This window comes from Chaetura pelagica, unplaced genomic scaffold (genome assembly GCF_000747805.2).
Source record: "Chaetura pelagica isolate M959 unplaced genomic scaffold, ChaPel_1.0 scaffold438, whole genome shotgun sequence".
Lineage (NCBI taxonomy): Eukaryota > Metazoa > Chordata > Aves > Apodiformes > Apodidae > Chaetura > Chaetura pelagica.
In genome coordinates, this window is record NW_009954113.1 from 1375930 (window position 1) to 1398082 (window position 22153).

General features: G+C 55.8%; 1 protein-coding gene across 1 annotated transcript in view; it reads left to right on the forward strand.

Moving 5' to 3' along the window:
* The window catches only part of PKD1 (polycystic kidney disease 1 (autosomal dominant)), a 51755-nt gene extending 30314 nt beyond the window's left edge, over window positions 1-21441 (forward strand). Inside the window, 27 exon segments of the mRNA XM_010002610.1 lie at window positions 861-1013; window positions 2990-3134; window positions 3439-4041; window positions 4513-4669; window positions 5467-5719; window positions 6327-6522; window positions 8432-8602; window positions 9186-9329; window positions 9643-9853; window positions 10159-10285; window positions 11104-11220; window positions 11623-11672; window positions 11861-12063; window positions 12299-12404; window positions 13025-13143; window positions 13798-14000; window positions 14306-14500; window positions 15273-15412; window positions 16410-16537; window positions 17079-17244; window positions 17922-18047; window positions 18212-18386; window positions 18946-19233; window positions 19683-19817; window positions 20119-20433; window positions 20832-20878; window positions 20880-21441. Coding sequence (XP_010000912.1) covers window positions 861-1013; window positions 2990-3134; window positions 3439-4041; window positions 4513-4669; window positions 5467-5719; window positions 6327-6522; window positions 8432-8602; window positions 9186-9329; window positions 9643-9853; window positions 10159-10285; window positions 11104-11220; window positions 11623-11672; window positions 11861-12063; window positions 12299-12404; window positions 13025-13143; window positions 13798-14000; window positions 14306-14500; window positions 15273-15412; window positions 16410-16537; window positions 17079-17244; window positions 17922-18047; window positions 18212-18386; window positions 18946-19233; window positions 19683-19817; window positions 20119-20433; window positions 20832-20878; window positions 20880-21441 — 5235 coding nt within the window.
* Window positions 21442-22153: the final 712 nt, after the last annotated feature.

A 22153-nucleotide genomic window follows, 5' to 3' on the forward strand; every position in this document is an offset into this window, starting at 1 on the left:
TAGGGAAATGACTGATGCTGCAGTTCTTCATGTAAGTCACTGTATGTACACGCTGGGAGCGGGGCTGGAGCTGTTTTCATGCATCAAAAAGGGTAACAAGCTCCAGAGGCAGAATGACCAGAGAAGGCAGAGGGGATGCAAAATAAAGCAGAGGTCCCAGAGGAGGCAGTGGCTGGGTGTCTCCCATGCACCCTGCTTTTTTGCCCAGAAGATCAGGTAGTTTTTACTCCTTACTGTCAGCCTCAAGTCTAAACACTCCTTTTAGAACCAGAAATCTTATCCTAAATTCTCCTGCTTCCTTCGTGCTTCCCCTGATCCATTTCAGCAGCGCTGGAAACTCTGTAGCTGCTCAGGTGATGCTCTGGGTGCTAAGGGACCTCCTTGTTTCAGCTGGAAAGATCTTCTGCCTGCCTGCCAAGCTTGTAATCCACAGAGCAGGCGCAGCATCCTCCTGACAGCATTCACTTCCATGCCTACCTAGGGCCCAGTCCCTCTGCCTGCACCCGCACAGGCAGGGCAGAGGTTTCAGGCTATGCTCACACTTTCCTTCCCCAGATGAGCTTCTGGCAGGCCTGGAAGCCAGGCAGGAACAATCCCCCGTGCACAGGACTGTGCTTAGCTGGGTAAGAACTACACGCTGGTGGGCTACTTAGCTGTCAAGTGGGAGGCTGTTAAGATAATTACTTGGAGAGCAAAAGTGAAATTGAGGCAGTTCTGCAGAAAAAACAGCTCATTAGATCCTCCCCCAGGGAAGAGCAGAGGCAGGGAGATAGAGAGCACAGGGAGGAGGTGACTTCAGCACAGCTCATCGTCCTCTGAAATAACACATTTCCTCACTCCACCTGATTTTATCCCCCCAGTATGAGCGCTCCATGCTTCTGGAACCTGAGACTGGGAATGAATTCGAACTCCGGATCTGGACTCGCAACAACATCACGGAAACCCTGAACTCTCTGAAGGTGAACACAGTTGATGACATCCAGCAGATCTCTGCTGCCTTGGCCCAGTGCACGGTAGGTTCCCCAGCACCTCCTCCAGCCTCCTGCTCTTCCACGTGCAGCTTAGGGGCTCTTTTGTCCTTGCTCTGCTTCCCTGACTGGAATAAGAAAATAATAAAGCATAAAGTAAATAAAAAGAGGGTAGATTTAGATTAGTTATTAGGAAGAAATTCTTTGCTGTGAGGGTGGTGAGACAGGGGAACAGGTTGCCCAGAGAAGCTGTGGCTGCCCCATCCCTGGCAGTGTTGAAGGGCAGGTTGGATGGGGCTTGGAGCAACCTGGACTGCTGGGAGAGATGGGTTGGGACTGGGTGATCATTAAGGTCCCTTTGCATCCAGACCCATCTGGGATTCACTTCCATGCAATTGCTGGGTAAACATTCCAGCTCCCTGGTGCTGGGGCTGCTGCCCATGGGTTCAGGAGTGGCCAAATGTGTTCTGTCAGATGGGCAAGGTGACCAGAGCCCAGCTGTGTAACCTGCCTGGGTCTAGTGGGTGCCAGTTCTCTTTGGCAAGCTCTTCCTCCTGGATCTTTGCTGTCAGGCTGGAGTCAGGTACCACCCTGGCTGCCCCTCGCCTGCCCAGCCAGGTCTGCAGCCCTTCTGGGTGGGAGTAGGCTGTCCTGGGAATGATGGACAGACTGTGTCCCACCCACAGACTCCCTGTTCTGCTGCTCCTTTCTCTGCTTCAGAGTCTGCAAAGCTCAAAAATCACATCTTTCCTCAGGGATTAGGGGTTCAGCACATCCTGCTGGGGTGTTTTTTTCTCTGTTTCCCATGGGCTTTTGCCCTGTGATTTGATCTTGCTGGGGAAGCTTTGGTCTAGAAATAGAATTTTTGTTCCACGGGAAGAGCTGACGTTCCAGGATTAGTCCATGCTCTGGATTGGAATGAAAAGCTTAGGAAAACAGTAATCTAGAATTTCTCAAGTGGCCGAGGCCAGCACAGAGTTTGCACATTTCATTTCCTATCGAGCAGTGCTGATACTTTTTTGATTTTACCTACAGGGGAGAGGAAAATTCAGAAGGAATTTTTCCTGTAGGGGAAAAAAAGCACATCCCAGTCCTCTTACCAGGTTCTCTTTCCGCAACAGTAGCTCCTTGGGTGGTTCCTCCCAATCAGCCTTTTTCTTCCCCACCTCCTTGGTACCTGACTGCCTCCTGGACCCCAATGTCCTCACTTCTCATCACGTACCAATAACAGCAGAACAGGGGGAATGCTTGACCTGCAGATGCTGTTTTGATTCTTCACCAAAACATATGGTGAATCATGTCTGAATCCTATGATGATTAAAAGAAAAAAAAAAGATTAATAAGAGCTAGGAATGGGGTCGTGGTAACAGCTTCCATGTGTTGCCTCAGTCCCTCCCATCCAGCCCTTGAGAGTGCAGGGAGCTCCAGGCCATGGCTAGAACATTCTGTTTCTTGGACACATCTGGGAGCAGAGGGAGGGGCATCCATCATGCCTGAGTGGCAGGATCCCTCCCACAGCTTTCAGGAGTATTTGGACACTGAGATGGATTCAATGAGGGCTAAATCTTGCTTCCACTGAAGACAGCAGAGTGGATGGAGGGATCCTGTCCAGCTCCTTCTGGTTGATATCTGTAGGAATAGTGTGTGGCCCCAAAAGGGTGCTCATGAGATGCACCAGCTGGAGACATGCTTGAGCCTTGCAAGTGAATTTCAGGGAACATGAACATGGGGCCCTTAATTGCTCTTCCAGCCCTAAAGCCTCCTCCATGAGACCCCCAGCCTGCCTGCCTGTGTGCTGGCAGGTTGTAACAGGAGGAGAGGAGCATGGAAGAGTCTTGAAGACCCTCACAACTTCTTGGCATCCCTCAGTGTGAGCAGAGCAGCCATGGTCTCAGCAGTTACCTCCCTGGTGCTGGAAGGAGCTGGGGTGACTCTCAGGGTGCAAATGGTGTTTGAACAAATGTGCTGAGGTCTTCTCAGGACTGAGTCAGCTCAACTTGCCTTGGTCTTTCCCTTTGCAGGTGGTGAGCAAGGAGCTGGTTTGCAAGTCATGCCTGACAAGGACCTTGAACAAGCTGGAGACCATGATGACCATTCTGCAAGGGGAAACAACCCAGGGCACTGTGACACCAACTGGGATCGCTGACAACATCCTCAACATCACAGGTCAGCCTGGTTCCTACAGGAACCTGGTTCCTGTTGTAATTCAGTTTTCACCACCAAGGTCTGTAGATTAGGTGAGAGCTGCAGGAGTTGCTGACAGCTCTGGTTTTAGCTGTGGGCTACTGGTGGGCTACTGAACACCTGCAGTGCAGGAGGTCATGTGCACAGTGTAGAGTTACAGTGAGAAGGCAGTAAGGAAAGACTTGTCTGATTGTTTTGGGAAGGTGTCAGATGTTATCTAGACTGCAGCAGTTATCTAGACTATTTACCACGTCCTCTCTTTTCACCTTTATTTCTCTCTTGGCAGGTGACCTAATTCACCTGGTCAATTCAGCTTCACAAGAACCCAAGCCCCAGGAGATGCTGGCTGATTCCCACAACTTGCTGCTGGCCCCCAAAGCCTACAACCTGTCTTCCAGCCTGATGCGCATCCTCATGAAGTCTCGAGTGCTGAATGAAGAGCCCCTTGAGCTGGTGGGAGGAGAAATTAAGGCCATGGGCAAGCGGTCTGATCCCTTCAACTTGCTTTGCTACGAGAACACACCAAACTGCCAGTTCTCCATCCCCCAGGCGTTCAACACCACCCTGTCCAACCTGACAGATGTCATTCAGGTTATGTTCCAGGTGGACTCCAATCCTTTCCCTTTTGGTTACATCAGCAACTACACTGTGTCCACAAAGGTGGCCTCCATGGAGTTCCAGACACACGCCGGGGTGCAGATCCCCATTGGGAGCCTGGACTCAGAGAAAGCCATCACAGTCATGGTGTCCAACAGCACAGATGCTGACAATCTCACTGCTGGCACTGAAGTCATTGAGCCAAGAACATCTGTGAGCCTCATTGTGACAATGGAGAGCAACAACAGAGAAGCAGGACTGCACTTCCAGCTCACTTACAGAGTCCTGAACGGTAGCGCAGACAGATCCAGCTCTTTCTGCTCTTTGCTGTTCCTGCCCATGGGAGAGGAGGGCTGGGTGCTGTGTCAAGGGAAAGCTGGTGTGGGAGGGGGTATCCAGTGTAGCCAGTGAGTTCCACACTGCATGGCTGAGGTTCTTCCTGTCATGGGCATTATCTGATCCCCAGTGTAATCCTTGCTTCTGGATTTTGCCACTGAGAAGCCTTTTGCTTTTCCCAGCCCTGCTGAGCCACATTAGCACTGGTGGGGGTTTGTCCTATCTCCCTCTTGCTCAGCTACAGTGGTAAACAGAGCCTCTTGCTCAAGGATCTTCTGAGCTGCAAATGGAGGGAGTGTAGTCTGGAAAACCATCTCTCCTGACTTTCTGTGTTCCTGGTACTCCTCCCTGAACATGCACAGCTGTGCTCCAACCTTCCCTGGAGTTCATAGCATACGTTCTGTTTTTCCTCCCCCTCCCCACACAGATCACTACATTGCCAGTGAGCCTGAGCCCTTCATCATGGCTTATCTCCATCACCAGCCAGAGCCCAATGAGCACAACTGTACTGCTGCCAAGAAAATCAGCCTGGACGCCCTGGCTGGAAGTGACCACAAGCTCTACACCTTCTTCACCTCACCCAGGTAAGAGAAGCCTCCTTTGTCATCCCTGTCACCCCCATGCTGTCCCATGGCTGGACGTGGGGGGATGCTCAGGGCTTTGCTGTGGCTGTTGCCAGGCTGCTCTGCAGGGCTGGTGCTGCTGTAGCTCTCCACAGGGCTCCTCTGCCTCAGAGGAGACAGCTCTCCTCGTGGGCTTCTGTCCACACTGCCTGCCTGCAGCATGGCCTGTGCTGCTGCTGGGCTCTGGGGTTTTGCAGCAAAGCTCTCTTATTTTTATCAGAGCAGTTGTTCTTGTAACTTCAGTTGCTGCCTGGCCCGGGAGCTGATTGTTATTTACAAGCCATTCCTGGGCATTATCTGAGAAGAAAAGGCAGCTTGGGAATAGGTGGGGCAAGAGTGGAGCTTCTGTTGTGTAAGTCAGAGCAGCTTCCATGGCTTTTGGTAACAGGATGTTCAAAGAGGGAATAATGGTTGTAATGAGCAAAATGTGCTCCCAGCCCAGAGCCAGAGAGTTGCTGTGAAATGTGTGGGTTGGTGGGACATGGGGAGGGGTGGTGGGAGAGCTGTGCAAGGCTGCCAGCACAGAGAAGAGGATACAAGTGCTCCAGGAGCTGAGATAAAGAACTCAGGTGGCCTGTGGAACCCCAGAGTTTCAGCACAGCCAAAGGGTGGTGTCAATTACACCACGTTCACTGGGCTTTTCCTCCTTCTCACGTGCCTGCAGCAGGTGCTTTCCCTGGGCACACATCCATCAGAAGAGGGCTTGGTCCCTCCAGCAGGGGTTAACAGTGTCTCCTTCCTGCCTTTCCCTTCTCCAGAACGGATGACACCATCCAGACCTACTACATCAACATCACAAACCATTTCAGCTGGTCCCCCGTGGAGGTGACCCTGGGGCTGTACACCTCCCTCTGCCAGTACTTCAGTGAGCAGGAGAGACGCTGGAAGACAGAAGGCATCATCCCACTGGAAGAGACCAGGCCAGACCAGGCTGTGTGCTTAACTCAGCACCTCACAGCCTTTGGGGCCAGTCTCTTTGTCCCTCCAAACTCCGTCCAGTTCATCTCTCCTGTGAGTAAAACACAGCACAGGCTGTTCAGCACTGCCACACGTGGAACAGATTGTTGTCACCTAGAGGGAAGCCTCGGGCTCTGTTGGCTTCATGTTCCAGCTGGGTCATGGGTGACCTCTGCCCAGTCCCAGAGCAGCACAAGGCCCTGACAGCACTTTGGGGCACAGCTCAGAGAGGGACCATGTCCTCTGATCCTGAATCCTGGCTGCTGGTGCTGAAGCAGACCTTTTCTGGCAGCTTTGTTCTTGATTCTGGACACCTTGCAGCATGTTCACCTCTGAGTGAGATGCCCAAGGCTCTTCCCAGCTGTCACCCAGCACTGGTTTATCCCAGTGAGATTGCCCCTGTCAGCATCTCTGTCCTCCCAGGGGTGTTCACACTCTTCCTAGCTCCTTTGGGGTGAGGTAGTTGGGAGCAGGGAGCTCTCAGCAGCAGCTCCAGCAGCTGCTGTGGCTGCTCGGTGGGGCTGTGCTGGGACCTGGCTCTGCCTGTGTGTGGTGTGGGTGGCTGTGAAGGGTGGGTCCACCATGCGTGACTCCTGGGGAATGGGAGGATCCTCCTGGGGAAGGAGGCTGCCTTACTTACCACATACTTCTTTTCTTCTAGGCTCCAGGCCCAGGTCTCAACTACATCGTTCTGCTGACCTGTGCCGTCTGCTTTGTGACCTACTCGGTGGCCGCGCTGATCGTGCACAAGCTGGACATGATCGACATGAACCGGGTGGGAGTGATTCCCTTCTGTGGGAAGAACGGGCTGTACAAATATGAGATCCTGGTGAAAACTGGCTGGGGCAGAGGATCAGGTTAGCCCACTGTCTCTCCTCCTGTGCTTTATTCCTAACATTGCCACCTGTGTGGTTCCCCTGAGATCTCACCTCGGCACGTCAAGCACCAAGTGCTCCCCAGCAGGGCACAGAGCTGAGCTGGTGTTGGGAGCAGCACTGAGCAGACAGGCAGTTCAGGGCTTTCCACAGCATTCACTGGGCTGGTTTTTAGCAATGATGGGGCAGGTCAAGATCTTGGAGAAGAGCATGCTGCTCTTGGGGTGGGACAAGCAACTGCTGCTGGAAGGAGTCACCCAGCTCAGAAATACTCCCACCCTGCTTTCCCTGACTGGGCTGTGGTTGCAGGAATAGCCAAGAGTCGGGGTTTGTTCCTCACTTCTAATCCTCTCCTGAAGAAGCATCTGGACCTTGTGGGCCCTCTAGATGGACCATATTGCTGTCCTCCAGCATCTATGAGTTTCTTTTGCCATCCGAATCTCTCCCAGCAGCATAAAGGCAGAAAGCTTGGATTTCTGATCCAGGGCTGGATTAGTAGCTAGAGCTGCCAGAAACATCACCCTGGGCTTGGAAACTCCTGGGGAATGGGAGGATCCTCCTGGGGAAGGAGGCTGCCTTACTTACCACATACTTCTTTTCTTCTAGGCTCCAGGCCCAGGTCTCAACTACATCGTTCTGCTGACCTGTGCCGTCTGCTTTGTGACCTACTCGGTGGCCGCGCTGATCGTGCACAAGCTGGACATGATCGACATGAACCGGGTGGGAGTGATTCCCTTCTGTGGGAAGAACGGGCTGTACAAATATGAGATCCTGGTGAAAACTGGCTGGGGCAGAGGATCAGGTTAGCCCACTGTCTCTCCTCCTGTGCTTTATTCCTAACATTGCCACCTGTGTGGTTCCCCTGAGATCTCACCTCGGCACGTCAAGCACCAAGTGCTCCCCAGCAGGGCACAGAGCTGAGCTGGTGTTGGGAGCAGCACTGAGCAGACAGGCAGTTCAGGGCTTTCCACAGCATTCACTGGGCTGGTTTTTAGCAATGATGGGGCAGGTCAAGATCTTGGAGAAGAGCATGCTGCTCTTGGGGTGGGACAAGCAACTGCTGCTGGAAGGAGTCACCCAGCTCAGAAATACTCCCACCCTGCTTTCCCTGACTGGGCTGTGGTTGCAGGAATAGCCAAGAGTCGGGGTTTGTTCCTCACTTCTAATCCTCTCCTGAAGAAGCATCTGGACCTTGTGGGCCCTCTAGATGGACCATATTGCTGTCCTCCAGCATCTATGAGTTTCTTTTGCCATCCGAATCTCTCCCAGCAGCATAAAGGCAGAAAGCTTGGATTTCTGATCCAGGGCTGGATTAGTAGCTAGAGCTGCCAGAAACATCACCCTGGGCTTGGAAGCCCAGGCAGTTGGGATGTGGAAGCTCTGAGCAAGGACAGACTGCCACTGTGTCACTGCCAGAAATATGCTGCCATTGATCTTAGTGTAACCACTGATGTCCCTGGCAGCAGCTTTCTCCTGAAACCACGCAAAGAACCATCCAGGTTGAGCAGGTGGACCAGGGAGCAGCTGGAAGCTGGAAACAGAAGTCAAAGGAAACAAGTCTTTAAATTACTTTGTGGGAAAAAACCACCCACAACAAACATCTCAGGTTAGGGTGTTAGCAAGGCAAGCAATGTCTGATTCAGTCCCTTCCATAGAGGAAAACTGTGAACATGCCAAGGTCCATGCACCAGGCCAATGTGAGCAGCTGTCCTCCAGGCCACTGTCCCTAGGAACGGGATGGCTGTTGAGCACATTCCTGCCTCCTGAGTCTCCAGGTGGCCCCTCTGAAGGACCATTGCACCTGGTACCAGGTCACTGGCAAGAAGGCAGGACTGGGAAACTGCTCCCCCTGGGCTAGGCTTCCCTAACTAAGCCCCATCACCTCTGCCAGGCACCACGGCACACGTGGGGATCGCCCTGTATGGGGTGGACCATAAAAGTGGTCACAGACACCTGGATGGAGAGAACGCCTTCCACCGCAACAGCCTGGACGTGTTCCAGATCGCGACGGAGCGGAGCCTGGGCAGCATCTGGCGCATCCGCGTCTGGCACGACAATAAAGGTGAGGGGGGAGCAGGCCTGGGGCAGCAGCCACACACCCCGGGCAGAGCCAGGCTCAGCTGACCCTGCTGGAGACCATGGTGACCAGGAGGTCTGCAGGCTGCTCAGCTGGGATCTCCTGTATGCACAGTGCACTGCGCTGGGACAGCATCTGTAACTGTCCATGTGGAATCAGACTGGTCTGGGTGAGAAGGGACCTTAAAGATCATCCAGTTCCAACCTCCTGCCATGGGCAGGGACACCTCCCACCAGCCCTGGTTGCTGCAAGCCCCATCCAACCTGCCCTTCAACACTGCCAGGGATGGGGCAGCCACAGCTTCTCTGGGCAACCTGGGTGTCCCACCACCCTCACAGCAAAGCTTTTCTTCCTAACATCCAATCTAAATCTACCCTACAGCTTAGGAGGTGACTTGGCTGTGCCAAGCCTTTCTCTTGGGAACTGTGCAAGTCCCACCAATGGAGATGGTGTCACGGGGTAACTGTTGCTGTCCCACTGAGGGGCTCTAGGGTTGCCCTCTCAGCTTTGCAAGTCCACACAGGGACTCTCTGCCATGAAACACATTTCTTTATCTCTTAACTTGTAGGACTCAGCCCATCTTGGTACCTGCAGCATGTCATAGTCCGGGACCTACAGAGCAGCAAGAGCTACTTCTTCCTGGTGAATGACTGGCTGTCGGTGGAGAGCGAAGAGAACGATGGCCTAGTGGAGAAAGAGGTTTATGCAGCCAGTGAGTGCTCAGCCCCTGGGGTGTGGGGCTGGGGTGGTCCTGAGCAGCACGACAGTTCTCACTGTGCTGCGGGGAGGCCACAGAGCCTGGACACTTGCTCTTCCTAACTGTACTGATGCCTTGTGCAGCCAGGTGCTCTGCTGGGTCCTTTGTGCCAGAGGACAAGGCATGGCAAGTACCCAGCTGTGCAGGAGGGACCATGCAGATGTGGGGTGAACAGTTCCTTGAGCATCATCCTGCCAGGAGGGGTGGTGACAGGCCTGGCTGTGTTCCCTCTGCAGCTGGCCCTGAGGGTCTCTCTTTTTGTGCTCAGGTGAGACAGAGCTGAGGAGCTTCTCACGGATCTTCACAGCAGAGCTGCAGCGGGGCTTCTTTGAGAAGCACGTCTGGCTGTCCCTGTGGGACCACCCGCCTCGCAGCCGCTTCACCCGCGTCCAGAGAGCCACCTGCTGCTCCCTCCTCATCTTCCTCTTCCTCTGTGCCAACGCCGTGTGGTACGGCGTGGTGGGCAACGTACACCTCAGGTGCGCGTCCCTTGCTGCTCTGGCCCGGCCTGTGGGGCCCCTCCTGCCCTTCCCATTACACACCTTCCGTCTGCTGGGAATAGCTGCCTTGCTTGGGTCTGCTCCAAAGAGCCTGGGCTCAGGAAATGGATGACCAAGGTCAACCTGATCATCTTTCCTGGTTCTCCTGTGTCTCCTGAGCCCAGCCTGTGCTCCTTTTCTTTCTCTGCACACCTGAAGTGCCAGCTTGTGCAGTTTTGTCTCCCCCCTTGCTTAGCTGGCAACCCTGGATGCTCCTGGTAACCTGGTCTCTGATCTCTCTCCAGCAATGGGGCCGTCTCCAACCTGATCCCTGTCAATGTGGACACGGTGGCTGTTGGTCTGGTGTCCAGCGTGGTGGTCTATCCTCTCTACCTGGTCATCTTATTTCTCTTCCGGATGGCTCGTAGCAAGGTAATGGGGAGAAGCAGCTGCAGGCTGCTCAGATGGGTGCGATGCCACCAGGTTTGCCCATCTGAGGCTGGACTCTGCCCTTTGTGGTACAAGACATCTCTGCTCTTTCCTGGGTGTGCCTCCATGCTGCCCTGTGCCATGGCCAGACCCATGCCCTTAGCCAGTCTCTGCCTGCTCTGGGGCTGGGAGCAGCTTCTGTCCCTGAGAATAAACAGCTTTTAAAACCTGCCCTTTGGTCTGGGCATGGTCAGAGCCCAGGCAGTGACCTGTCCCTCTGAGAACAGGGTCCCCTGACCCTTTGCTGCCTTGCCAGGAGCATGAGAGATGCTCAGTGGAGCATTACTAATGCACTGCCTACCCTGGGTACAGATTCAGCTCCCCAAGCAGAGCTGTGGTTAGGCAGCTGTGAAAGGATTTGTTGGGGATTTAACAACTAGTTAGACTCAATTAGCAGCCTCATTAAGTGCTGCAGCCAGCTGCTCAGTGACTGATGAGCAGCAAGTGTGTTGGGTATTTCTTGTTCCTGCAAGCACTCCCTGCTCTGCAGGAGGCTGCAAACTCATTTGACTTCCAGGGAGCTTGTACATGGGACAGCCTAGGTGGCCCTGGTCTGTAGTGTGGGTGGGTATGAGTGGCCAAGGTGCCTGGGAGGCAGTGGGTCTGTCCCCAGCCCTGCTGGGCAGCTGTGGGACCCCCCAGCCCTGCCTGCACAAGCGTGTAGCTCCCCAGCAGAGAAGGGAGCAGCAGGGCTCGGAGCCACTGTGACATTGTTACCTCCTGTCTCCCCTTTCCTGCTCAAGCTTTCCTGTCTCCTTCAGGTCTCCATCAACCACACCCTGACTCACTCAGACCAGCAGTCCCTGGAAATCGACAACTACCTGGACTCCTCAATCCTCGACAGCTCCTTCCCCACCTTCCCTGGGCTCCGGGCAGAGGTAATTGCTTCTCTCCTGAAAGCTGGACAGGCTGTAGGGGTCTGTGTGCTCTCCTGCAGGGCCACCACACCCATCACAGCTGTCAGTGCCGGAACTGACGTCTTGAAGTGCCTCTGTACAGGTGACAGGAGAGCCACAGCCCTTCGTCTGTCACCTGGGTCTCCAGGCCAGCCCTGGGTGCTGAGCACAGGCTGTCTCCAGCTCCTGCTCCATGTCTGTGAGCATGGATCTCTCCAGCATGCCTGGGCGTTAGATCTGAGCAGAGCAGACCCTGGAGGGGTGGGCCCAGGGCTCACAGCAGCTCAGGCTCCGGGTTTCCTGGGACCCCTGATGTTAACAACCCGCTGTTTAAACCGGACGCAAACCAGTGTCAGGCCTGAACTGCCTCCCTTTCCTCCACAGGCCTTCTCTGAGCAAACCAAAACAGATCTGTTCTTGGAGGACTCCAAAAGGTAAGTAGGTTTCTGGGGCTGCAGCAGACAGGAGTGCACTTTAGTTTCTGCTTTGGTAGGGTGAGCTGGTGCTCCCACAGCTGCTGCCTTTCTAGCCCATCCTTCACGCTGTGGCAGTTGCATTTCTCCTGCTTCCTGTTCCCCACATGTACCCTGTGTGGGGCACCCACTCCTCTGTGTTCCCCCAGCCTCGTGAGGTGGCCCTCCAGTGAGGCCCTGCTGAGCTGGCCAGACCTCCTCAGCGACCCCTCCATCATGGGCAACACCATCCAGAAGCTGAAGAGGGGCCGGGCCAGTCGCCACCTTGGACTTGAGGCCCCGCTGGCAACTGAGGAGGACAGCTTGTCACTTGGGGTTCACCAGGGACAGCCCCGGTACTTCTCGGCCTCAGGTGGGTGTGGGAGCAGCTTTGCTCTGTGCTGGGGTTTGAATGCCCCTGGAAGGTGCAGGAGGAACAGTCTGGTTCCTGGGAGCTCTGGCTTAGCTCTAGAGAAGGCAGAACAGCAGAGGCTGCTGCCATCACTGCTGGCTTCTGTGTGAGGGGCAGAGGAGGAGGGTTGTGTTTTCTTAATGAGGATTTCAGTCTGGGACAGCAGAAATCCTGATGTGCCCACTCTCTTCCCCAGATGAGGATCTGATCCGGCAGATCCTGGCAGATGGAGCCAGTGGCATCTCCCACTCCCAGGACCTGGGGCCGTACATGAGGGCTGAAACAGATCTCATCTCAGGCCTGTGAGTATTTGGGGAGCAGAGTTCCCCACTGAGCCAGTGCCTCCTGTCCCTTGCCCTCCCACCTGGCTCTGCAGCAGCTGGTCGCACCAGCCACAGTGAGCTGAGCTGGGCATTGGGACACTTCAGACCTTGGGGTCAGCCCTGTCACCAGTCAGTGTGTTTTTGCTGGCTGTGATTCCTGCAGCCCCCTAAGCCAGAGCTCCAGGAGGGCACTGCTGCCCTTCCACGAGCCACCCGGAATATCCCCTTAAAGCCCTGGCTGAAGATGTATCTCCAGAGCTTTGTGGGCTGCTGACCAAGTGCTGGGACATGGGTTCTCTGACAGGAGGGAGCAAAGTGGTTGGGTCTGTGTTGTGTTATCATGCCCTGAGCACCCTGCTGTGGGACCCTGAGCACCACCCAGCTGGGTGGCCAGTGCAAAGCAGCAGGGAAAGGGGGGGGGAAAGACTTCCAGCCCTCCATGACCCCCAGAGCACCTGCCTGCCTCGGCAGGCAGGGCCCGCTGCTCCAGAAGGAAATTCCATGACTGGCTGGGGCTGGTGCACCAGTGTTAGCACTGGAGTTCAGTGCCAGATTCCCATGGGACAGGGCTCTCCAGGGTCACCCCTCTGCCTCGGCAGGTCCAGCGTGTTCGGGGAGAAAGTGGAGACTGTCATGATGCAGAAGCTGAATGACAAAGGCCAGAGCATGGCAGCTCCCCCCAGGGAAGTGAGCAGATCAGCCAAGTCCACGTGGACAGGTAGGAGGCCTGCAGGGCTGTGCCAGGGTGGGGATGTGTGGGAAGAGGAGTCGTGGCACAGAGTAGAGCTTGGGAGGCACAGGTGGGTAAATGGAAAAGGAGCCTTAGGAAAAGCTCTCCTGCTTGGGATGCATTTGTTATTTCCTGATGTTTTCTCATGGAGCCTGAACCTCAGCAGCCCTGGGTCCCTGGGAGAGTCTCTGTACAGAATCAGGGGCAAGGGGAGCCAGATGGCAAGGGAAGTTCAAATCAGCAAAGCAAAGAGAACAGATGTTTCCTGCTTGGTCATGCCAGCAGGGCTTGCAGGGGCAGGGGACAGGCTGCCAGGGCCCGTGAGGCCTGGGGGTGGTAAGTGGGTCTGATGAGTGTCTGGGTGTCCTGTGGAGAAGCTCGGCATCAATTCTCTTGGCATGAGCTCTTGGCTTCTAAAGGCACAGCCTTCCTGGGGCAGGTTGCAGCACAGAAAACAGGACACAGCAGCTATTGTCCTCTTGGGTCTGTTAAAATCCATCATTTTGTCTTTGTCAACAATTGGTTGTGGTGTCTTTGTGCCATCGTGTGCACAGAGATGCTGGGGGGTGTGCTCGGCCCTTCCTGTGCCCACTGGGACCCTTTTGCAGTAACGTTTACTCCTGTTTTCCCTCTTGCTTCCAGTTGCAGACCAAACGTTTCGGAAGCGCCTGCTGCCACCCTGGTGCTCCTCCCTGGCTCATGGTATCAGTCTCCTCCTCTTCGCCACCTCCACAGGGGTCTCCGTATGGATTGGGGTGGGCTTCTCCTCCAGCGTTGCCCTCATGTGGCTCATCTCAGGGATATTCAGCTTCCTGGCATCCTTCTTGGTCTGGGAGCCCCTGAAGGTGAGGATAACATGAGTACTGTATCTGTGGATTAGCTGTAATTAACATCTTGTCCAGGTATTCATCCAGTCATGCTGGATGCTGAGTGGGTTGGATACTCTCCCCCCTCTTGGTGTCCCTGCAGGAGGGGAAAGATGAGCACAGCAGGAGGGGCAGGGCTGGGGGCAATTTGTTTTCAAGGTCCTGTAGTTGCTCTGAGAGAGTCCTCAGCCTTGGTGCCCTGCTTGATCCCTGTGCTGAGGAGCCCACGGAGCTGCTGCCTGTGTCTGGTGGCACAGGTCTCCCCACCACATCCTTGCCCTCAGGTTCTGCTGGAAGCTCTCTATTTCTCACTGGTTGCCAAGCGCTTGCACCCCGAGGAAGATGACACCTTGGTGGAGCACCCACTTGTTGAGCATGTTTCTGAGAAGATCAGCAAAGTCCGACCCCCACAGGGGTTTGCCCTTTTCCAGGCCAAGGAGGAGGCCAGGAAGGTCAAACTGCTACACAGGATGCTGAAGGTAAGACACCTCCTGATGCCTCTGGGGCCCAGGGCAGTGGCAGAGTGCTAGCTCTGGGAGCCAAAGTAAATCCTGTGTGGGTCCTCCAAATCCAGCTGTGAGCTCCTCAGCTAATAGGTGCCTCAGCTTCCCCATCTGTAAAAGACTGGCAGGAACATTTATCTTTTCTGTAAAGCTGTGAGATCTGAGGTGGCTGGAAAGCAGAACCCTAAGAGGGTTGATCTGGAGCAGCTGGTTTGTTTGACTCCATCACTCAGGTGTTTGAGATCAGGGCAGAGTTTGCAGTGTGGAGTAGACTCCAACTTGCACAAGAACATTCATTAGTTGAGTCCTGTGAAACACAAGCCTCCCCCTCTAGGAGAAGTTTCCATCTCTTTGTAGCTCATTCACAGCTAACCCTCCACACTTGTGCTGGGAATTCACAGCTGCTCTGACCCAGTCAAGTTATTTTTAACTGGTCCATTTCCCTGTAAGGGATGGAAACCCCCAGAGTGGTGGTACCAGCTGAGCTGCCTGCCTGCAGGAGCCCACAGGGAGCTTGTGCATCTCATGGCTACTGAAACATGGGGCTGGGCTGATCCTGTTGAACAGAGAATGTTGTTCTGAGCCTGTGCTCTGAGTTTCATTGTAAACTTCTTCCCATATGGAAGAAGAAAGAAGAGTGTGCTCTGGGTCCTGATCCTGCAGTGGAAAACACCAGTTTGGTGCAGGATAGGGAACAAACCCCCCTCAGGTGTTTGGGTGCAATCCCATCCTACTCTCTGCTTGCCAGAATTTCCTCATCTACATGATGTTCTTGCTGGTGATCCTGCTCACCAACTACGGAGATGCCTCCCGCAGCAGCAGGGCCTTCCTCCTGCAGAGCTCCATCAAGCAGCAGCTGGGCAGCAGCGAGTTCCTCCGCATCAAGAGGTAACTGTGAAGGTCCTGGGGCTGGGGAGGAGCTAGATGTTGCTCTGTAGCAAAGCAGCTGTGCAGGGCTGCAGCCAGGAGTCTGGGGCTGGATGCTGGGCTCCTGCTCCACGCTCACTCTTGTAAGAGACTCCCAAGTCCCCTGGGAACACTGGTTTCTCTGGCAGTGAGCAGGTCCCTCTTTGTCCCTGTGGCTCTCCACCCCTGGAGAGCAGAGAAACCTGGGGAGGTTGAGAGATTTAATTTCTTTGCATTTTGATTACTTCCTCAGTGGGAAGAGACTGTGTCAGTTCTAGGTGTTCATCTCTCTCTGGCCTAAAGGACACCAGTTTGCTCTGTCTCCAGAATTTACAACTGTTAGGGCTTAGCCATGAAGTGTCATGAGAACCAAAACTAACTATCTTGGTTAGATGCAGAGACCTCCCTGCCTTGCTCTGCACGTGTGGTTGAACTAGTTGAGGTTTTCCCAGCTGAGTTTTTCCCGGGCTGCACACTCCAGCAGTCCTGCCTGACCTTGGAACAGTGCCTGGGATTCATTGTGCCTTGTACCCATCTCACTAGAGATCCCTTGATCCTTCTGTGCAAACAGACTTGTCCGTGCCACAGTCACAGAAACTTCTGTTCACTTCAATATGAGTCAGGAATGATTCCAGTGAACTCACTGGAGTTTCTGGAGTGCAAGTGATGTAAAGAGGGAGAGCAGGTAAATAGCATCTCTCTTCCACTGTGCTGCCACAGACCCACAGGTCTGATCCTCATCCTGCTGCCAGGTGGATTTAATCACCTTTAGGTCTTGCATGTCACATAAGCATTTCCCACACTCCAGCTCAGCTGGTGGAATGGTTGGAAGTGGTGCCTCTGCCTGCTGGAGGAGGAGAGCAGCCCAGCTCAGCTCCAAAACTCCGTCCCCAGATGGTCAGGGGTGAGACAGGCAGAAGCTGCTGCCCTGGTAGAGCTGCCTGGGAGCTCTGCTGCTCACACCTTCTCCCCGCCGCAGGTCGGATCAGTTCTGGGTGTGGATGTCCCAGGTTTTCCTGCCCTACCTCTACAACAACCGCTCGGGCCAGGAGAGCTGCAGCACCACCCTGGGCACGGCCCGGCTGCGCCAGCTGCGGCTGCAGGGAGGTAGGTGGGCAGGGTCTGCTGTCCTGGGCTGGGCGACATTCCTGTAGGTGGGCAGGGCTCTGCTGTCCAGGGCTGGGGGACTTTCCTGTAGGTGGGCAGGGTCTGCTGTCCAGGGCTGGGGGACATTCCTGTAGGTGGGCAGGGTCTGCTGTCCAGGGCTGGGGGACATTCCTGTAGGTGGGCAGGGTCTGCTGTCCAGGGCTGGGGGACATTCCTGTAGGTGGGCAGGGTCTGCTGTCCAGGGCTGGGGGACATTCCTGCAGGGATGATGTGGCCAGGTCTGGATGGAGCTGAATGAAGCAAGGCAGAGGTTACGGTGGCAGGTTTTTCTTTGCATCAGTGAGCCCCTGGTTCTGCTCCTGCAGAGATGAGCTGGGGCAGTGGATCAGGGGGATTTGCACTCAGGAGTGAGGTTGGCTTGACTTCTGGAGGGTGGGACTGAGGAGGTGCAGAGGTGGCTGGGGGAGAAGGGAGATGCTGGGTGTGAAGGCTGGGCTATGTGCCCAGCACTCTGGGGGTGACAGTGTTGGTCTCATTGCAGCCGAGTGCCAGCTCAGTGCCCAGGGTGTCCTGCGTGGGCTGGGCTTGGCTGCCAGCAGGAGCTGCTCCCACCCCCAGGGCTTCTCCACCGCTGACTGGGCAGCTGGCTGGGGCCAGGCTGGGAACGGGACGGCTGCCTGGGCCTACTCACCGCCCGACCTGACGGGGTAAGGAGCTGCCCACCTGCCCCCCCTGCTCCAGACACCAAGTCATCTCCAGGAGGGTCCTCAGGAGGGTCCCAGCCCTCCCCACGGCCAGGCCAGCGCAGCCCCTGAACCTGGCAAGGCACAAATTAATACAGAAGGGCCCAAGGCCTTCCCTGAACACATCCACAAGGGTGGTGGGAGTGGTGGGGGGGCTCACCCAGCTTCCCTGGAGATGTGCCTGTCATCTCAGACTGTACAGCAGTGGAGTGTTCTCAGGGCCAGAGGGTTCAACTCTGGCTTCAAGGATAGAGACAAGCTGCAGAAGAAGGTGACACAGCTGACCACAGAGCAGCACTGGCTTGCTGTTCAAGAGTTGTGGCAGATTGGCCTTTACCAGCATACTGGGCCTGAGATCACTGTTGGTTTCTGCTCTTGTTTCTCCCTGGATGTGTGTTTATTGAAGTCTGGGGCACCACAGGGCTGGGGGCTACTCAGAGGTTGGGAACATCGAGGTGGATCAATGCACTTCTCTAATTTGTCTTGTGAAGTAATTAATGAAGCAGCTGTCACCCTTGGCTGTGCAGTGTAGGGTTCAGGGGCTGCACCTGCACACTTGCTCCTCGGCTGCCACGTAAGAGAGCTGACCAGTGGCTGCTCTGTCCTTCAGCTCTTACCCCTTGGCTGCTTCTCCTCTGCAGGGTCTGGTACTGGGGTTACATCTCTTTCTACGATAGCAGCGGTTACGTCCAGGAGCTGGGGGCTTCTCTGGAGGAAAGCAGGGCTCAGCTGGACTTCCTGCAGCAGCACACTTGGATTGACAACATGTGAGTGTGGCAGGGGTGAAGGAGATGCTCTGCTGCCACCCAGGTTCTGGAGGGCTGCTGCTGGGGTGTCACAAGGGGAGAGGATCCATGATCCTACCAAACAGCGGCACCAAAGCCCAGAGTTGATGATGTCTCAGTGCCCTGAGCTGTTCTCCCCTCCACAGGAGCCGGGCAGTCTTTGTGGAGCTGATGCAGTACAACCCCAGCGTGGACCTGCACGCTGCCATCACCCTCCAGCTGGAGTTCCTGGGGGCTGGCCAGGCCATCACCACCATCACCATCAGCCCCTTCCCGCTGCTGCGCCTCAGCGGGGGGGTCACTCTGCAGCTTCTCATGATGGTCAGTCTGTTACTTCCCTCTGGGCTCCACCTCCCTCTTGGTCATGGCACACAGGGCTCTGGGAACCATCTCCTGGGCTCCCAGAAGAGCAGTCTTGGTCGCTGTGCACTAAAGCTCCCCTGCCTGAGGCCACTTGTCCCCATGCCTATCACCACTCTGTCCTGGCACCACTGAGGGGAAGGAGATTCCTCCTGCCTGACAGCAGTTTTTGGTCTTGTCTCAGCCTTGTTGCTTCCTTGAACTCATCTGTGTTGCTCTGGAATCTTGAGGCTTTTGTTCTTCTGTCCTCAGCGAGGACATCAGCCAGTGTCCCCTTCCTATGGGCACTGCCACCCTGCCACAAGTGCATTGGATGTGTTGGGGTCTTCACTGCAGGGGCAGGAGGGAGCAGGCACTGAGTGAGCAAGGACTGGGGCAAGTGTGCTCCTACTGTGGGCTGGCAGAACTCGGCCTCCTCCATGGGGCTTTTGGTGTCCTGGGGTGCTGCAGGGTCCCCCTGTGCACCAGAGCAGTCAAGCATTGCCTTCCTCCCCTGGTGACCTCTCTGTTCCTCCCCCAGGTCTTCCTCATGATGTTTGTGGTCTACTTCGTGGTGTCTGAGTCACTGTCCATCAAGAAGGAGGGCAGAGCCTACTTCACCCTGTGGGGCAACTATGGCCAGTGGGTTTTCATCCTGCTCACCACGTGCACTGTGGTGGTGCACCTCAGCCAAGCCACCCTTGCTGACCAGCAGTGGCTCAAGTACCTCAACAACCGCAAGGGCTTCACCAACTTCTACCAGGTGGCCTTTCTCAACACCATCTTCAGCACCTTGGCTGCATCCCTCCTCTTCCTCCTGACTGTGCAGGTATGGAGGGAGCTGGGTGGGAGCAGCGTAGGGGCAGGGATGTGTGCTTTGTCCTATGCCAGCTTATCATCCAGGCACAGTCCCAGGGCAGGGGTGGCAAAGGACCCTGAAGTAAAAACAAGAACAGTGCTCTGGTCTTGCTGTGTCCAGTACTGATCAAACACAACGAGGCTGATGCCCTATCCAGCCTGTACTGCAGGATGGAGGTGGTGGGCCCTTTGTTCCCTTGAGGAGACCAGCCTAGTGTGGATGATGGGATGGTTTTGTCTGTGAGAAGCCCGTTGACAAGGATGTCCTCTGTTCTGCCTGACTTCGCATTTCTCAGACTTGTTTGAGATGTTTGGAATGATGCTTGAGATGTTTGAAAGACCCTTCTATGGACCAGAAGGGTCTCGCAGCCCCTCTGCAGTGGTCCTGTGGTGTGACACTGTCCTCTCTCCTGCTCCTAGGCTGCCCGGCAGCTGCGCTTTGTCAGGCAGTGGTCAGTGTTTGGGAAGACCCTTCAGAAGGCTGCGAAGGAGCTGGTGGCTGCGGGACTGGCCTTCACTCTCCTCATCCTGGCCTACGCTCAGCTCGGCTTCCTGGTAACCACCTGCTGCCCCCGCCCGGCCTTGCAGAGCCCTGCTTGTCACAAGCCCCTGGTCCTGTTGTCCCTTGTCCCCCCCTGACCAACAACTGTGAGCAAAGCCCAGCAGCTCTGGGTGCTCCACACACATCCTGCACGGGGTGCTCTGGGCTTTGGCCCTGTTGTCTGTCCCTGTCACAGCTGATTCACGGGCCACTCCTTAGGGCTTATGCTTTCTAAGATGAAGTAGAGTATTGGAAGTCAGGGGTAGGTTTTATCATGGATCCCTTCTCATGAACTCTCCAATGTCCCCTTTGCAGCTCTTCTCCTCCTCCTCGGAGCCCTTCCGCAGCGTTGGCAGCAGCCTCCTGCAGCTCTTCTCCGTGCTGCGGGGCAGCCTGAGCCTCCGGCCCTGCCTGCCCCAGGCCTCGGGCTTTTACTGCTTGTTCTACACCAGCTACATCATCCTGGAGCTGTGGATCGTGCTGAGGCTCTTCACTGTGGTGCTCATCTACAGCTACCGGGAGATGCACTTCGAGCTGTACCGCCCGGCCTTCGAGCCGCAGGACTACGAGATGGTGGAGCTCTTTGTGCGCAGGCTGAAGATGTGGATGGGCTTCAGCAAAGCCAAGGAGGTGAGTGCAGCCTGGGAGGCTCCCTGGAGAAGGGGTCTGGTAGCAGGCAGGGGGCTGCAGACCTGTGCAGAGAGACAACACCCACCATCCTTTGCCTCTGGCTGCTTCCCACTGCTGTTCCCAGTCCAGTCCCTCTGGCAGATGAGGAGCAGTGGCTGTTCCTGGATGCCCAAGAGCTGGGTTAGTGTTGGGACATTGTAGGAGCATCTGCTGGCAGTTCTCAGTCCCACAGTGTCATGTGTTTTAACTGGGATCTGTCCCCAGGTCTGTGCTGTGGCCTGGTCTGCCAGGCGTGCCTGGGAGCAGCCCTGGGGCTGGCTGGAGCAGGGCACGGTGCCGTAGCACAGCATTCCCACTTAGCAGCTCCCAAAATAACTCTGCTCCCTCTTCTCTTCCAGTTCCGGCACAAGGTGAGGTTCGAAGGGATGGAGCCGCTGCCGTCCCGGCTCCAGCGACTCCAAGTCCTTCCGAGGCCCCACTCCCAGCGCTGCCTCTGACAGCTCCAGGGCTTCCACCTCCTCCAGCCAGCTGGACGGGCTGAGCCTGGTGCTGAGCACCCGGGACAGCCTGGAAGTGGACGCTGACATCCAGCGCCTCCTTTCCCTCTTCGAGATGCTGCTGGCCCAGTTCGACCGGGTCAACCAGGTGACGGAGGACCTGTACCGCATCGAGCACCAGCTGCAGGGCTCCCGGGGCCGCGGGAAGGGCCCCCGGGGGGATGTCCTCAGCAGGTACGGCGCAGGCAGCGCCCAGCAGGGACCCCTCGCCGAGATCTCCTCCGACACAGCCCTGCAGCCCCCGCGGGACCCCCCAGGGTCCTCCCACTCTCCTGCCGCCCCGCCGGGCAGCAGGGGCTCCGTGCCCAGCCGGCTTCTCCGAGCCAGCAGAGGCCTCAGCGTGGCAGCTTCCGTGCTGCCCCCGCACAAACCCTGCGTGGCCGGAGCTCCGGCCGTGAAGAAGAAAAGGCCCCTCCGGGCCAAGAACAGGGTGCACCCCACCGTCAAGTAAGAGGCGCCGTGCTGGGAAGTGCTGCCTTGGAGGGTGCCCGGGAAGGGGTTTGCTGAAGGGTGGGCTGTGCCCGCCGTGCAGACCTGGAGCCTCAGGAGCTGCTGCTTCTGGGAGCTCCCAGGGCTGGGGCTGTGCTGCCCCCACAGACCTGCTGACCTCCCCACGGGGGGTTCCCAGCATTATGGGGGGGAGAAGGCTGAGCCTTTCCCTCAGGTACCGTCGGTGTGCAGAGATTTCCCCCCACTTAGGGCAGGGCAGTATTAAAAAGTCGTTTATTTTTGTTAAATGGTCCCACCTGCAGGCAGCCACCTCTGGTGACTGTCGCGGGGACACTTTATGGGGGGCAGGCACAGGGTGACGGGTACAGAGCTCACCTCCCTTCCCTGCTGGCTGTGCCGGATGGAAGGGGAGAGGAGACCCCCCCAGGCCTTGAAGGGTTTAACTGAGTCTTTGATTTTTTTTTTGTTGACCAGACACACTGTGGAGGAAGCTACAGGTTTCGAGAAGATATTTAACCCAAGTTGTGTTTTTTTTTCCTAAAGCATAAATATATATCGATATAGATACATGATATCTACACCCAGATCAGTTAATTTCCAGTATTGGCTACTTTTATCCGCCAGAAATTGGTACTATTATTTGTATTTAAAGAAGTCCAATATTTAAAACAAGTGACCTTGCAAGCTGCAGCGAGCTCCCCGCCGGGCTGGGG